The 16,720-nt window shown below is 43.9% G+C and overlaps 2 protein-coding genes across 3 annotated transcripts; one reads left to right on the forward strand and one right to left on the reverse strand.

Annotated features, from left to right (window-relative positions):
* Positions 1-220: 220 nt before the first annotated feature.
* LOC105394777 (ADP-ribosylation factor-like protein 6) lies at positions 221-3,041 on the reverse strand. Of its 2 annotated transcripts, none has more exons than XM_048628252.1 (5): positions 2,841-3,041; positions 2,254-2,446; positions 1,834-1,962; positions 1,347-1,469; positions 221-869 (listed from the first exon to the last, which is right to left on the reverse strand). In XM_048628252.1, the coding sequence occupies exons 2-5, from the start codon at positions 2,441-2,443 to the stop codon at positions 727-729; spliced, it is 585 nt and encodes a 194-aa protein (XP_048484209.1). In that variant the 5' UTR covers positions 2,444-2,446; positions 2,841-3,041; the 3' UTR covers positions 221-726. The 2 variants fall into 2 exon arrangements, with proteins under 2 accessions (XP_048484209.1, XP_048484208.1); XM_048628251.1 differs by having other exon boundaries at positions 2,254-2,465; positions 2,841-3,040.
* Positions 3,042-4,901: 1,860 nt separating this feature from the next.
* Positions 4,902-16,636, forward strand: LOC105395988 (chondroitin sulfate glucuronyltransferase). Its single transcript, XM_048628135.1, has 10 exons — positions 4,902-5,658; positions 6,029-6,180; positions 6,381-6,527; positions 6,971-7,119; positions 7,600-7,705; positions 7,996-8,187; positions 11,166-11,342; positions 14,936-15,205; positions 15,674-15,848; positions 16,199-16,636. Exons 1-10 carry the CDS (start codon positions 5,031-5,033, stop codon positions 16,468-16,470), a joined length of 2,268 nt encoding a protein of 755 aa, XP_048484092.1. The 5' UTR covers positions 4,902-5,030; the 3' UTR covers positions 16,471-16,636.
* Positions 16,637-16,720: the final 84 nt, after the last annotated feature.

The raw sequence follows: 16,720 nt of genomic DNA on the forward strand, positions 1-16,720 counted from the left end.
GCATGTACTCTACGAGCCCCTCAGATAATAATTACATGCGTACCATCCATATTGTACGTCCATTTGCTACCACACCTACAATTTAAGTAAGTAAGTAAGTACATTACGTGGTAAGTACCTACATAGTTCAGAGACGACTACCTACAAATTCAGTTTTAAACCATCCGTATTTTAAACCATGATTAGTTAACAAGAAATAAATCTTAATAAAATTCTGTGGTCGGTGAAGGACTAGTCTAATTTAACAACCAAAATGACCTATACTAAAGAATGTGCAAACACAGCAAAAGTTACTTCTCCAAGACGGCAAGCAAAAATGAAATGAACAGTAAGTAGTACCTACCAATACATGGCCACACTGACTAAATTGGATGCCTTGTCCATCAGTGATGTTGTTGATGATAAATTTAAAAGAGAGGTGCTTGCACACATAAATCATGTCCTCTGGTCTATGGCTTCTTGCTTTCCCTCGTGGTTAATAGCATACATTTTCTAGTGTTCTTACGGGAGATCACTTACATAATTATAGCGTAAGTAGGTACCTGGCAGTTATACTTATTGCGATATTGCCTCTTATAGTTATTGGGTCCGAGCGCTATCCCTTGCGGGATATATTGCTATCCCTCGCATTCCTCCTAGTGCTCTCCCTTGCAGTCCCCCCAGTCCCTTGCAATCATCCTAGTATTGCCCCTTGCACTCCACCAAGTGTTGTATCTTGCACATCTCCTAGTGTTGTCCCTTCCGGCTGGCGTGTGTGGTGCGCAGCTCCCGCGCGAGCCAGGCCACGCCCTCGGCCAGCCCGGCGCCCGACGCCGCCGACGCCGCGCAGATGTGCCACGGGACGCCCTGCACCTGCTCTAGACTGAGCGCTGGAAACCACCATACAAAACATAATAAACATTATGTAATGGATTCAATATAATGGTGTCGGCTCGCTTAAGAGGCACCTTTGGGTGATCAGAGGATTCTTTGGGGATTTCAGTTGATGTAACTATGTATAAACAGTAATAAATAAGCAGCTGTGTAGATAGTTAAGTGTTAAAAATATAGGTAGTGAATATACTGTAATGTATATTCAAGTAGCGATACAGTCCACATAGTTTAATAGTGAAATAGTAAAGCAAGCAGGCAACAGTTCTCCCACCCTTCCTGTCTTGGTGACCTCACAGAAGATTTTCATTCCTCATTCCTAACAGTATCCACAGCCTATGTGGAGCTGCCTCCTTCTGGCCCTGTAGCACAGGGCGCTATTAAGACGTGACAAGAGTTCTCCGTCGCGCTCGCTCTTGAGGCTGCGCGATGTGAGTGAGCGCGATGCAAAACTCTTGCCCTGGTGGTGTACGTACCCTGCGCGACCTGCAGGTGGTGCAGCGCGTCGGGGCGGTCGCTCTTGTTGGCCAGCACCAGCAGCGGCACGCGGCGCGCCCCGCCCGCCGCCAGCACCAGCTGTAGCTCCGAGCGGGACACCACTGCAACCATGGTACACCGGCATTATACAAGATAACATTGTTGCATAACTTGTGGATTACTTGCATAGCGCACAACAATCATCTAGCATGGCTTGGCATGACATTCCAGCTGCCCCTCATTCACCGTTTCTGCGCATTGTTAATGGCATACCTTGTGAGTGGACCAACCTAAATGGACGCTCAGCTCAATGCAAGTGAGCAGCGTGAACTAACAATAACGTGTTCATATCACGTCGGGGTCACCAAGATGCACATATAGGAGGATTTTCATGCTGCAACTCTAAAAGGGAGAATCCTCCAATCAAGCTCAGTGTTACTGGCGATAGAGTAGAATATATTCGTGATACGTGTACAATGTACATACCTAGCCTGAGCGGGTCGGCGGCGTCCACGACGTAGATGAGTGCGTCGGCGGCGCGGTAGTGGCGCTCCCACAGCGCGCGGTGGCGCCGCCCGCCGCCCACCTCCAGCGCGCTGAACGACACGCCGCCCGCTGCAATGTACACAGACACATAGATAGAGGGACAGACAGACGGCGACACAGCTAGCTATGACCCCCTACAAAAGGGTAGATACAAAACGGTCATTTTGCGTAGGTGGTGGCAACTGGCAACATCTTCGTTGAACCGGGAGGATCCTCCGACCAAATTGGGCGGTTTAGTTGTGGTGGACAATTACCCGACATTTAACGTTTACGTTTCGTTACGATACGGCCAATAGCCTTTTTAGGCAAAACCGAATTCACAGGATCATGCTTCTTCCTTTCCTCTTTGAAACAACGAACCAGTGAAGTGGTCCTGCCTGGTGCCCACCGTGGGCGGCGGGGGCGGCTCCTCAGCCGCGGGGGTGCGCGGGGGCGGGTGCAGCGCGCGCAGCAGCGACGACTTGCCACTGTTGTCGAGCCCCAGCACCACCACGGACACCTCGCGCGCGCCGCCGCCCAGCCACAGCGACAGCTTCTCCAGCAGACCCATGCTCTGTGAGGTCCGGACAGGACTGAAGGAAATGACGACTTAGTTAAAACTGTTTTAACAGTGTTAAGCCGAAATATGGCAGGCAGTGATTGTAATTTACTGAAATTATTAATGTGTAATAGTGGGTAGTTATATAGTATTTTTACTAAAAATCATAATGAACCATCTGTATGAAATAGGTAAGTTTAGGTAGTTACTAAGTTTTAAGTTTGTAAATTGGTAATAGTAGGTCTGGTATAAGTAGATGCTTAGTGTACCTACATACAAAGACAAAAAAGTTTATGAAGTTGTATCTAAAAATAGGTACTGCATTACAGGTTCGACGCAGTTACCCACCTACACAAATCAATTAGATGTTTATCGATTGGAGATAGTTTTGTAAAGTGGCTATACTTACATCTGCTAAACTCAGCTCGTGTGTCCTCACTGGCTGCTGGCCGACTACAGCTTCCTCCTCGGAGCCACCTTCCGACTTCTCCAGAAGAACACCATTATTGCAACAGCTTGAGGGAATTTGACAAAAGATTATCTGCTGAAAAGAAGAACTTTACTGATGAGTTCCTTGTCGATGTTGCGCGTAGTAGCTGGTAGTAGCGATATCCATAGCAACCACCGCACAAACACACGTAGGTACCCACGTCGCTATAGCTATAAAATTAAGTGTTGACGAAACGTAAGCACTAATTTATATTTCTTTAGGTACCTACCTACTTAGTAGCTGTACAAGTTTAGTGTATAAAACCTACTGCAGATAATAATTTAATGGACTAAAAGTACAACCTGCATCTGCAGGAATTAATTTTAGTATAGTACTTATATTTATAATACTTAATAACTATTATGAGTATGAGTATATTATAAACTTCTAATGTTAAAAAAATTATGGCGCGTAAGCATAAGTTTTATTTGAACTCTTTTAAAACTCGGAATAATAACCTAATAAATTTGAAGCTAAGTTTATACTCTGTGTTTTTTCCGCCGCTGACAGCAAACGTGCAAAAAATACAGCTGGTGACAGTTACTGTTAAGATGACATTGACAATGTAAAATAGATGTTTTTGTTGGTGGTCGAGTCGATTTTAATTTCTTGCGACATCTCTCTCTCTCAGCCTTCCGTAGTCCACTGTTGGACATAGGCCTCTCCTAACGATCGCCACCCCAAACGGTCACCCGCCATCTGCATCCAGCGGCTTCCCGCTACCTTCCGCAGATCATCAGACCAACGGGTTGGGGGGCGACCGACACGCCGTTTGCCGACACGGGGTCTCCACTCCAGAACCTTTCTACTCCAGCGGTCGTCGGCTCTGCGGGCTACGTGGCCAGCCCATTGCCACTTCAGCGTGCTAATCCTTTTGGCTATGTCGGTAACTTTAGTTCTCCTGCGGATTTCTTCATTACGAATCCTATCTCGCAGGGACACGCCTAACATAGCCCTTTCCATAGCACGCTGAGCAACTCTGAGCTTGTGGATAAGCCCTTTGGTGAAGCACCACGTCTCGGCTCCGTAAGTCATCACTGGCAACACGCACTGATTGAAAACTTTTGTTTTCAGACACTGAGGTATGTTTTCAGTGAAGATGTGTCGTAATTTCCCGAACGCTGCCCATCCGAGTTGGATTCTACGAGCTACCTCTTTATCGAAGTTGGATTTACCTAATCGGATCACTTGTCCTAGGTAGGGATACTGATCAACAACTTCGATGGTGACACCTCCTACAGTTACGGGCGATGATGAAACATGTTCGTTCGACATGACCTTTGTCTTGTCCATGTTCATTTTCAGCCCAACTTGTTTAGAGGCATCATTGAGGTCTGTGAGCATTTCGCCTAACTCCTCCAGCGTTTCCGCCATAATAACTATGTCATCAGCAAATCGTAGATGAGAGATATATTCGCCATTGACGTTAATGCCCAGTCTTTTCCACTCTACAAGCTTAAAAACATCTTCCAGTGCACAGGTGAACAGTTTCGGAGAAATAACATCTCCCTGTCTCACGCCCCTTTGCAACTGGATCGGTTTTGTGCTATGTTCGTGTAATCGAACTGACATTGTGGCAGCATTGTACATACATCTCAACACCTCGATATAGCGATAGTCTATATGGCACCGCTGAAGGGATTGAAGCATCGCCCAGAGCTCAATAGAATCAAAGGCTTTCTCATAGTCCACAAACGCTAGACATAAAGGTAGATTATACTCCTCGGTCTTCTGTATAACCTGCCGAAGCGTGTGTATGTGATCTATGGTACTATAGCCTTTTCGGAACCCGGCTTGTTCGGGTGGCTGGAAGTCGTCGAGTCTTTGCTCGAGACGATTCGTAATAACTCTCGAAAACAGCTTGTACACATGGCTCAGAAGTGCAATGGGTCTATAATTCTTCAATAGGGCTTTGTTGCCTTTCTTGAAGAACAAAGTCAAAGTCTTTGTTCTTCAAGAAAGGCAACTTGTTCTTGCGACATAGTTTGACCTTAATTTTATCCAACCTCACTTATCAGTGAGGATTAGACGGTGATTAGAAGTTAGTGCCGCCAAATCCATCGCAAGACGTAAAAGTGCGGCCCATGTGTCGTGTGTGAGTGCCCCACGATGTACTCGCGCTACCTAATGTCGCAGGCGAAGCACAACTCGTACTTCCTGGTGGGGCTGGCGCTGGGGCTGTGGGTGGCGCTGGTGGTGGTGCCGCTGGAGGAGCAGCCGGCGTGCGCGCCGCCGCCCCCGGCCGACGACGGCTTCGAGCCCGTGCGCGTGGAGCGGCCGGCGGCGGCGGCGGCGGCGGCGGCGGCGGGTCGGACCGTGCAGAGACCGCGCTACTACAGCACGGAGCTGGGCATGCGCGCGCCGCTGCTGGGCGCCGTGCTGTCGGCCGAGGCGGCGCTGGGCTCGCGCGCCGCCGCGCTCAACCACACGGCCGCGGCGCTGCAGCCCGCGCTGCGCTTCTTCCTCACGGCGAGCGCGCGAGGGGGCGGCGCGGGGGGGGCGGGCGCGCCCTCCAACGTCGTGGGCTTCACCGACACGCGCGAGGTGCTCAAGCCCTTCCACACGCTCAAGTACCTCGCCGACAACTTCCTGGAGGAGTATAACTACTTCTTCCTGTCGACGGACGCGGCGTTCATCAACGCGCCGCGGCTGCAGCAGCTGGTGTCGCGCCTCTCCGTGAGCCAGGACGTGTACATGGGGGTGCCCGCCGAGGAGGACAGCCATTACTGCTCGCTAGGTTAGTGTGAATCACTGTATTTGTAATAGCAAGAAGAATCTCATGTTTAAGCAACTCACTGATTCAAAGGTGATTGGCTTAACTTGAACAGAAACATGCTATAGCCAGACTTAATTTTACAGTCTCCTGGGCTTTAGGGTCATACAAGTTTTCTCCAAGCTTCTGCTGTAGGCTACAGCAGAAGCTTGGAGAAATTCTGACATTCACAGCTACAGCCTGTAGCTGTGAATGTCAGCATTAGTTGAAAGAATATTCCATTCAACAACCCTATCAACCTCTTCATTTACTTAAAATGCCTGTAAAGCCAATAACAGCCTTTCATCTGTCTTGCTTGTCCATCAGTCATATAACCTTCAGTTTCTCTGCTCAGAGTCAGGTGTGCTGCTGTCCCGCTCGGTGCTGGCCGCGGTGCAGGGCGCGCTGGACTGGTGCGTGCGCAATGCATACTCCGCGAGGCATCATGAGAATGTAGGCCGCTGCGTGCTGCACGCTGCTAACGTGCCTTGCACAACTACGCTGCAGGTGACAACAACTCCTATAACAAATTAAAATATATTTATTTAAGACAGTACATTTTAAATGTGTCCTGGATTCCAAACTAGGATTCCCTGTTAAAATAAATCTAATAAAGACAAAATTTTAAATTTTAATTTTAATATTATTTAATAAAGCAATATAATATGTATAGCAGACCCATAATTTTTGATATATGTATATTCCAGGGTGAGTCATACAGTGCAGTGCGTCTGTCGGGCGAGTTGTCGAGCGAGTTGTCGAGCGAGCTGGCGGCCGAGCTGGCGGGCGCGGTGACCGCCGGGCCGGTCGCCGCCGCGCCCGACTACTACCAGCTGCACGCACTCGTGTCCAGGGTGAGGGATCTACTATTCATTCTGTTTCTATGCTTGAAGGTTTTTGTCATAATATGCGGCGTTCTCTGGTAACCTAACTTCTACAGAGTGCACAACTAAATTAAAATAAGAATAAATAAAAATAAAGTCTCCGACATAGCTCACGGAGTTAGTAAGCTTAAGTGGCAGAGGGCTGGTCACATCTGTCGAAGAACCGATGACCGATGGGGTAAACGTGTTCTGGAGTGGAGGCCGCGACTAGGCAAACGTAGTGTGGGACGCCCTCCGGCTCGATGGGGTGACGACTTGCGAAAGGTGGCTGGTTATGATTGGATGCGGAAAGCTAAAGATCGCATCCAGTGGCGTGCTTTGGGAGAGGCCTACGTCCAGCAGTGGACTGCTATAGGCTGATGATGATGAGTTAGACGATCTTGCGTCTTCATGTTTACGTTCTTTATTCTCAGGTGCACCTGGAGCATATCTCCTCTGAGTCGGCCACGCTGGCGCGCGGGGTGCGTCGCCTGCGCAGCAAGCAGCCCCCGCCCGCCCGCGCCGCCTGGCCGCCCGGCCTGCGCGCCGACCCCGCCCTGCCGCCGCCGCCGCCCACCACCAGGTCATCATTATATTGTATATTTCATTTCATTTCACTTTCCGGACATCAGGCGGTCAGCCTTTATGTTCTAACCAAATTTTGAAACACAAATTGAGGCTCTAAACATTATTCTACTTTGTTACACCTAGTCCGACCTAGAGGGGATAACAGATAACATAATACATCGCCGAACATCAGTCTAGTCCTCCGCTTCGTTTTTATCCATGACAAAGACTACTAACTAGGATTTGTCAGCATCAGTCGCTGACTAACCCAGTACTTGCACGATGAATAAATAGAATAGAATATATCTCTATTGAACACCACAAATTAAAACATACAGAGAGAACTTATAAACTAGGAACAATGAACAATAGGCGGCCTTATCGCTAAGAGCGATCTCTTACAGGCAACCTTAAACATAAAGAAAATAAAAGTAAAGAAAATTTGAGGGTGGTGTACCTACTACCTAACTAAATAAAACCCTTCTCTTCGCTGTAGGTTCGACCACCCGCGCTGGACGCTGCTCAACGCGTCGCACGCCATCTTCTCTGACGACCACGCCGCCGCCGCGCCGCACAGAGGACACCACAAGAAGGCACTCGAGGTCAGTGCAGCATCCACACATTATATACTAACCTAACTAACCTACCATTTATTGTAGACGTACTTAAACAATAACACAATTTTATATTATATACCAAACGGACAACGAGCTAAAATACAAGCTATGCCTAGTTCCTATTCTATAGCCGATTCTACAATACTTTTAACAAATCACAAATAGACTCCTAATTTTAGCTGAAATAAGCGTGTACTGTGTACAATACATGTATCAACTTTCTACTTTTTTTGTAATAATAAATAAATATTTCATTTCATTTATGGTGATTCCAGATGGTGCTAGAGGCGGCTCGCGCGTGGCTCCAAGCCTCGGACACGCCGGCGGAGGGGGCCCCCACGAGCGCCGAGGGGCCCCCCACGGGCGCGGAGGGGCGTCCCACGGGCGCGCTGCGGCTGGTGGAGGGCGCGCGGCTGTGGCTGCCCGCGCAGGGACTCTACTACAAACTACTTGTGCATACTGGGGAGGTCAGTTACTACATAAACTCAAGTGTAACGCCAAATAGCCTCGCCAATTGTAAAAAAATCATAACTTCCGTTTGATTTAAATACCTTTAAATAAAGGGTTCCGCTCATCTCGCATAATCTTTATTGACCAAAACTCATTTCGCATAACTCGTATGGTCTAAACTTTTTTGGCCGAACCATCACTTTGCCAAGACTTATGTGGCATAAGGCTCGTTTCGTCTAAAACTCTTTAGGCACAATCTTTAAACACCTAAGTTTCGTTTGCTCAAAGGACAAAGGCAGGGTTCTAAGGACGTTTTGTACCACTATGGAAATGACGGGTACCGTAATGAAAGTACCATGATTAGAGAGACACTGTACAGGTACACAAGTCAATTAATTACTAGATTTTTAGAAGCTGGGAGAAAAGAGAAAAACGGAAAAAAAGAATCTTTAAAATGTAGTCGCAATGGAACGTAAACATTCATACAGGAAGAATGGAACGTCAAGTGAAGTAATGTTTATGTCAAGTACTCTGTGATTTACGTCATAAATGTCTAGGTTGGATCTCAGTATAATGATAAAAATTGACAAACCAGAGCAGAAAAATTGAAATGATAAAAAAATGTGTCATGTCAACAACTAAACGTCAACACCATGTCAACACTTGAACAACACAAGACGAACAACGTGAATAATAATATGTTAGGTATATCAAGTTATATGTTTACGTTTAAATAAATACGGGACGTGCAACGTATATAATAAATATAATGATTTTATTAATATTATCGACTAGATCAGGCTACTACATTCATCATGGAATAATGTTATACTTATCCAACTTCTGAAGTTTTAAATTGCCATTCCGCAACAGGGATCTGCTATGCCATTTCGAAATGCTATATGTAAAGGTTCTACTATATGGGTATGCATTTGGCGAGTAATGTAATGAAATAAAATATACTGTTTAAAAGATCATTGTTTTATTTACATAACATAATTTGCCTGGAATCAATTTTAGGAATTTTATGTTCCTATTACCTACTCTATTCTATTCTCTGTTGGGGTGTAAGTACCATCACCTGGCTCTCTAGAAGATGTGCTAAATCTAGATAGGTATGCAGGTTTCCTTCACTGTAAGTGTGATGGTATACATTTTAATTAAATTCAAAGAACACATTGGTACATGTCAGCGCCGGGATTTGAACTGCAGAACGCAGTTGCTCTTCTCATATTTGACTTAGGTATTTATCATCCTATGGTTCATAGAAAATATTGTCAGGATTTTGCGTGTTCTTGTTCTGCTGCTTCTGCAGGTTCCTTATGAAGAAGTGGGACGGGAGCCTGCCGGGGAGGTGGAACAGGAACCGGGTCTGGTTCTCCCCTTTGTCACATTTGTTCTATATCTTCAGCAGTTTCAGCGGTATTCAAAATATTAAATAATACGGTTAGGTAATGGAAAATGAAATAACAACTACTATGACAAGATTGACAAGCAAGATTCAGTGTTATTAGATTTAAATATTCAAAAAATATCGATTATAGTGAATCGAATAAAGAGAAAAAGAAAATGGTTTACTATGGATAAAAGTCTTCAAGACTTAAATATAATTATATTTTATAAACCAAATGTACTAGTTTTGGCACAAATAGTACCAGAACATGTAATTTATTGATAAATAAAATATCTTTTGTATTTAAGAATGTATCGATATTTCTATTCGATTACTTTTTTGCTCGGATTTGCTGGTAATATTCCTAGGTCTGGCACCACTATTGTTACGTTCCGTTCTCTATATGTTTGTTTTTACGTTCCATTATCCTTAGATTTAAATATTCTTCATTTATAATTTTTTCTTTTCCCCCGACTTCTAAAAATATTGTAATTACTGAAAATACCTTATCTACACTGTATTAATAAATGGTGAAAACATGGTTCTGAAACGCTCCAAAAAAAAGGCGGTACGCCCACTGCCGTTCTCCTTTATGTTCGTCTATACCTTTGTATAATCTTATTTCTCCTAATGTTATCTTAATATATAATATATGTATGTAGTAAATGTACAAATTGTGGTATTTTTCTCTTACATCCCGAAAATCACGATATTGTATGATCAAAAAATCGAAAGTTAACGACCAATATAATTATTACAAACCCCATGAGATCGAAACCTAAAAATAGGTGCGACGACGAGCAAAGCGAGGAGGAGCGTGTTAGGTGCACATGTTCATCAAAACCAAAGCGGAGCGCAGCGAAGCGGAGCGGAGCGTTTTCCAAACAGCGGAAACAATACAAGGCACCAGTTTGCGCTATGTAGGGAGACGCTCCGTCAAAGTTAAAGTCAAACGAATATTATTACTTTGTATAAACCTATGCCATAGCATTATTAGGCTATTCAAGATTTGGCCATACCATTATTTAGGCTAAACAATGTTATGCGAAATAACTTTTTACGAAACGAGATTTATGCCATACGATTTTCGGCGTAACGAGACTTTGACCAAACGTTACTATGCAATACGAGATTAGGCAAATAAATCTTATGCCAAAAAAGGTAGAACCTTAAATAAACCTACCTACATTCTATTATAAGGGGGTGACACTCCTGTACATGGCTCTCTCGAGTGGAACCTTTGTACATATCCCCCTAATTACAGCTCAGCCAGCCTATACCTTGTTTCACGGCGAAAGACTTCTGACAGAACCATTATTACATTATAATAAGGGTAGTTTCTGTTTGTATTATAGATGTCTTTCTCCGTGGAATGGAATATAGATCCCATGTAAAGCCGCGTACAGACCGGCCCAACGAACGCCAACGAACGGGTTTCGTTGACCTTCATTGCTGCAATCTGCCCTGTATTATATATGATAAATATCCATCGTTGAGATAACCGTTGGCGTTCGTTGGCCCGGTCTGTACGCGGCTTTAATCGAAACAACAAACCTGAATGTTACCAAACCTACACGTATAAATGACGTTGTCTCCCCCCAGCGCCTGCGCCTCCTCGAGGTGGTCCGTCCCCTGGGGTCCGCCCGGCTCGTGCCCGCGCCCTACGTGACGGAGTCTGCGCGCGTGGCGGCCGTGCTGCCCGCCGGCCCGGGCGCCGCCGCCTGGCTGGCGAAGTATAGAGTCGTGGCGGAGAGGGACAGGAATACGGAGCTTATTGTTGTGAGTACACCTCTGTACGTCTAGAACAGGTTTTTCAATTTTTCAAACCTATACAGGATGTTGCAAAAAGGGTATACTAAGCCGAAACCTACATGTGCAACATGGTATATCTAAGCCTGAAACTGAAATCAGAATTTGAAAATTCGCGAAAAAAAAATTACCAATTTTGCAACACCCTGTATAAAAGTTTACGTTTTCTTCTGTCATTTGCATACATTATCTGTAAAAGTTGCATGATAGTTTCCTATAGAAGCGCCACTTTGTATGCGAGAAAACGTAAACTTGTATAGTTTCCGACAATCAAACAAACCTATACTAAGTGTAACATACGATTTAATATGTATTAGTGAATCATGGCTGTTACCAGGCATATTTGATACCGAACTAGTGGATTCTCGTTATAGTTTATACCGAACAGACCGGGACTACGTAAGTAGGAATATGTTGCTAGGCGGCGGCACCTTCGTGGCCGTGCACCGCGACCTCCGAGTGGACACGCGAGATGTGCGCCTACCGCCTTCCCTGCCCGATGCCGATATTACTTGCGTTAATATTTTGTTATCCGAAACACCTCGAAAAAACTTATTACGTGTTTATTGTTGCTACTTTCCCCATACAGTAGACCAAATTAATTCAGAGTTAACATTTTTTGAATTTATTTCCGATTTAGTTATCGAATTTCCCGACGATAAGGTTTTTATTGTTGGTGATTTTAATATTACATATGGTAAATGGCTACCGTCCCATCACAATTCTAATTGTTTTGTCTTAGATAATCCATCCGAGGATTCCCTAACTTACAACATTTCTGCGTTTATGTCTTTTAGTAATTTATTACAACATAACTATTTGTTGAATCATAACAACAGAATGCTCGATCTAGTTTTATCTAACATATCCTGCTCGGTGGAGGGTGCGGAGGGCCTGGTCCCGGCGGACGCGCACCACCCGCCGCTGCGCGCGCGCGTGCTGGCCGCGCCCGCCCCCCCCGCGCTGCCGCCCGCCCCGCGCACCGTGCGACGGTTTCATGCTGCGGACTACGATGCTGTTAACACAGCTCTTGCCTCAGTTGACTGGGATCAGCATTTATCTGTAGACTGCATTGAGGCTGCCGTAGATAATTTTTATACTGTCATTAATGAAATTATAGATAGATTAATTCCTAGTCGTGTCGTTCGTGATGAGATGAAATATCCTAGGTGGTATTCAAAACCGTTAATAAGCTTAATAAATAAAAAAAATAAAGTTCATAAAAAATGGAAAATATACGGCAGGCTATCCGATTATGAAAACTTCTCATCGCTGCGACGAATACAAAAAAAAATGGAAACTGATTGCTTTGACAGATTTATTTCCAACGCAGAAGATAATATAAAGATAAACTCCAAACATTTTTGGTCGTACATAAAATCGAGAAAAAGTATAAATGAAATCCCAGACACAATATACTTGGATGAAAATAATGTTGGTTCGGACGGTCAATCAATAGCAAATATTTTTAACAAATTTTTCCACTCAGTTTTTGAAAAAGAATCCACTGTAAACGATTTAGATGATTATGAAGGTAACTATAATAACACAACATTACTATGCACTGTAGCTATAAATTTTGATACAGTGGAAAAATATTTAAAAAAACTAGATACTTCTAAGGGATGTGGCCCAGATGGTCTTCATCCCCTGTTTCTAAGACGCTGTCATAAAGAACTCGCAATTCCAATCACGGTCTTATTCAGGATGTCTTTAGAGACCTGTATAGTTCCAATTAAGTGGAAACAGTCTCTTGTTACTCCCATTTACAAGGGTGGTGGTGATAAGCATAATGCTAACAACTATAGAGGTATATCTAAGCTTAATGTTATTCCAAAATTATTCGAAAAAATTATATACGACGTTATGTTTCCTTCAGTTAGACCGTACCTGATAAATTCTCAACATGGTTTCATCAATCAAAAATCAACAGAATCAAATTTGTGTGAATACATAGATATTTTATTGGATGCTATGGATAACGGATTTCAGGTGGATGCCGTGTATACCGATTATTCAAAGGCTTTTGATAAAATTCCCCATAATATATTAGTTAAAAAACTCGATTTATTTGGTATACACGGCAACCTACTGAGATGGCTAGATTCTTACTTAAGGAACAGGTCGCAAGCAGTTTCTATTAAGGGATACTTATCATCTTTTATCCCTATTTCTTCTGGTGTCCCCCAGGGCTCTCACTTGGGCCCCCTTCTCTTCAATATTTTTATCAATGATGTAACTAATATTTTAAATAATTCCGACTCTTTATTATATGCTGACGACACGAAAATATTTATGAAGGTGAGTTCTTTAGACGATTGTCATAACTTACAAGCAGATTTAAATAATTTAATACGGTATTGTAATAAGAATAAAGTTAAACTTAATATCGATAAGTGTTGTGTCATATCTTTCACAAGAAAAAAAAACAAAATTTTATATGACTATAATTTTCAAGATATAAGTTTAAGAAGGGTAACCGAGGTGAGGGACCTGGGAGTCCACCTCGATAGTGAATTATCGTTCCGGAGACACTACGATATAATTACAGCAAAAGCATATAAGATGCTGGGTTTTATTTTTAGACAGAGTAAAGATTTTAAAAGCCCCACCACTCTTATCTTGCTTTTTAACTCTTTTGTTAGGTCCATACTTGAATATGCATCGACGGTATGGAACCCTCAATACCAAAATCACATATATAATATTGAAAGAATACAAAATAAATTCATTAAACGTTTAAAATATAAATTTAAAAATTTCGATACCAACTCTTTTCTTTCACTTGAAACCCGCCGTGACATGAGAGACCAGATGTTTTTGCACAAAATTATCAACAACCATATTGACAGTCCATACCTACTTGGTAAAATGGCTTTGTACTGTAAAGGCAACTCCCGCCATCCAAAGACCTTTGTTATTAAAAACTGTAGTAGTAACTATACTAAAAACCGCTTCGCTATAAGAGCTTGCGAAAGTTACAATAAATCACATCATATAACTGATATATTTAGCGAAAAACTCATTAATTTTAAGAAAAAAATTATTACTAACTTAAAAATAGCGTAGTAGTTTGTCTGTAAGTAACTTATCATATAAATACATAGTACATGGGTAATATACCTAATTATATTATATTATTATTATAAAAGTAGCTAATTATTTTGTTGATTGTTAACTTCTTAACTTTATGCATCATAAGCAGTTCAGTGATGTTCTGAGTATTTAGTAAAAAAATAGGTGTGAAAACTTTATTGGCTTGTGTGTAAACCTTATGTTAATTTATAATATGTAATAGTATAAGCTGTTTGTTTTCCAAATAAAGAAAATTAAAATTAAATTAAAATACTAGACCCTCTAATAAACGATATGAACCAGATGGTGTGGTGTGTTGAATATAAAAAGAAAGCTATAAATACTTAGTCAAATATAAGACCAACGCACTGCCATCTCAAATGGCAGATTTTGAATCACTGAACTTGCCCTACTGTCAATCAATACCATTGTTTTTAGGCTTTAAATGTATCCTAAAGCCACTAAACGTTATTTTGTATTATTCCCAGGCACTAATCCACATGCGCGGGGTCCCCAACGAACTAGAATCAGTGCGCGCGGCCGCCCTAGCCCTGCCCAGCCACGCCGGCGTGCGCGTCATCGATGTGGACGAGCCAATCAGCGCACAGCACGCCGCCGCCGGGCCAATCAGCGCGCAAGACCGCATCGAGCGCGCGCGCGCCGCGGCAATGAAGGCCGCGTCTACGATGGTCACTAAGGATACGTTGCTGCTATTGGCTACTGAGGATATGGAGTTCAATGAGGACTTTTTGAACAGGGTTAGCTTTACATTACACTATTTTAGTAGTATAGGTTATCATCATCTCAGCCATGGGACGTCCATTGTTGAAATAGGCCTCCCCAAATGTTTTCCACCTTGTCCGACCGGAGGCGGCCTGCATCCAGCGGACTTAACTAGATTCAACCTTGACGGAGTTTATCTTAGACAACGATTCGAAAAGTCGTTAAGCCTAGTCAGAGGCCTTCGCAGAGGGCAGGTTGAGAATATCTGACAGTCGGGTTGCCCACTTACCCGACAACTCTCTCAGCACAAGCTTGCTTATGTTGGAGTCCATCAACCCACACTAGGCCAGCGTGGTGGACTAGGCATAAATATCATTATCATTATAATTAAGTGCAGACTTTATTTAGTATTTTATTTATGTAGCCTTGTTGTATGCAACAAGTGTATCATTTGTTGGTCTTCAAATAAATAAATATCTTGACCTCATTCTATCCCCCCCCAGGTCCGCATGAACACGCTCCCCGGCCTCCAATGGTACTCGCCAGTCGGCTTCGCGCGCTATTCGCAGTACGCGCTGGAGTTGCGGCGCGCGGGGCGGCGGCCCTCGGTGAACACCGGCCGCTTCATGACGGCACGGAGCGACGTGCTGGCCGTTTATAGGCGGGATCTGGATAGAGGTCAGTAGTAACTGTACTCTTGATGTATCTGATAGGGCAAGTAGTCAGTCTTAGAGTGATGCACTTAAAGACACACCAACATTGTTTACCTTTTATGACAAGTCTAAAAATTAAATTAAAACACAGTATCTAATAGGTGTTGTACACCTTTCAGTTATACGCTGAGTTGCAGAAAGGAAGTTAACGCTAATGTCTACCTTCAATGTATTGCTGCTTTGGCAGTATACGGACAGAAAGACAAACATAAATTTAATACATTAACTTAAAGTTCCTTTCTGGAACTCGGCTATAGATCTGTAGACCCAGTATGACCATCCGAAACCGATTACTAACTCCATATTCCCTTGCAGCGATAATGCTGAGCGGCGACAACTCGACGGCCTCCATTCCTCAACTCCTGGCTCGCTCCTTGCGCTGCCTGCGTGCGCCCGAGCCCGCCCTCATCCACGCGCCGCCGCCGCCGCCCTGCGCGCCGCCCGCCCTAGCCGCCCAGCTCGCCCCGCCCGCCCAGCCCGCCGCCTGTCTGCGCGAGCTGGAGCGGCGCGGCTTCAGCGACCTCAACCTGGGAGCCAAGCACTCGCTGGCCAAGCTGCTGTTGGAGACGGAGGCGGGCGTGGTGTAGCATTTATAAGTTAATTAGTGGAAATACATAGCGTAATATGCTGTAGAATAAGTTGTTGTGATGTGAAACAAAGTGCCTTTGAATTTGATAAATGGATAAATAAGAATATGCTGTAGAAGGTAAGAATAGAAGCTACTATTTTTCTAAATATATTTATTGACTTTTACAAGTGTTTATAAATACTTAACCCGTCTTAGTGAAGATGCCCCATCGGTGTGTTGAGTGGTGTTACTTCGCTTCATCCCAAAGG

The sequence above is a fragment of the Plutella xylostella genome, chromosome 20 (genome assembly GCF_932276165.1).
Source record: "Plutella xylostella chromosome 20, ilPluXylo3.1, whole genome shotgun sequence".
Classification (NCBI taxonomy): domain Eukaryota; kingdom Metazoa; phylum Arthropoda; class Insecta; order Lepidoptera; family Plutellidae; genus Plutella; species Plutella xylostella.

Coding starts and splice junctions, on each gene's coding strand:
- LOC105394777 (XM_048628252.1), bottom strand. CDS start 2,443: ATGGGTCTGCTGGAGAAGCTGTCGCTGTGGCTGGGCGGCGGCGCGCGC. Junction 1,470..1,833: donor CGCCGACCCGCTCAGGCTAG/GTATGTACATTG, acceptor CCATGGTTGCAG/TGGTGTCCCGCTCGGAGCTA. Junction 870..1,346: donor CCACCTGCAGGTCGCGCAGG/GTACGTACACCA, acceptor GGTGGTTTCCAG/CGCTCAGTCTAGAGCAGGTG.
- LOC105395988 (XM_048628135.1), top strand. CDS start 5,031: ATGTACTCGCGCTACCTAATGTCGCAGGCGAAGCACAACTCGTACTTC. Junction 5,659..6,028: donor CAGCCATTACTGCTCGCTAG/GTTAGTGTGAAT, acceptor TTCTCTGCTCAG/AGTCAGGTGTGCTGCTGTCC. Junction 8,188..11,165: donor TACTTGTGCATACTGGGGAG/GTCAGTTACTAC, acceptor GTCTCCCCCCAG/CGCCTGCGCCTCCTCGAGGT.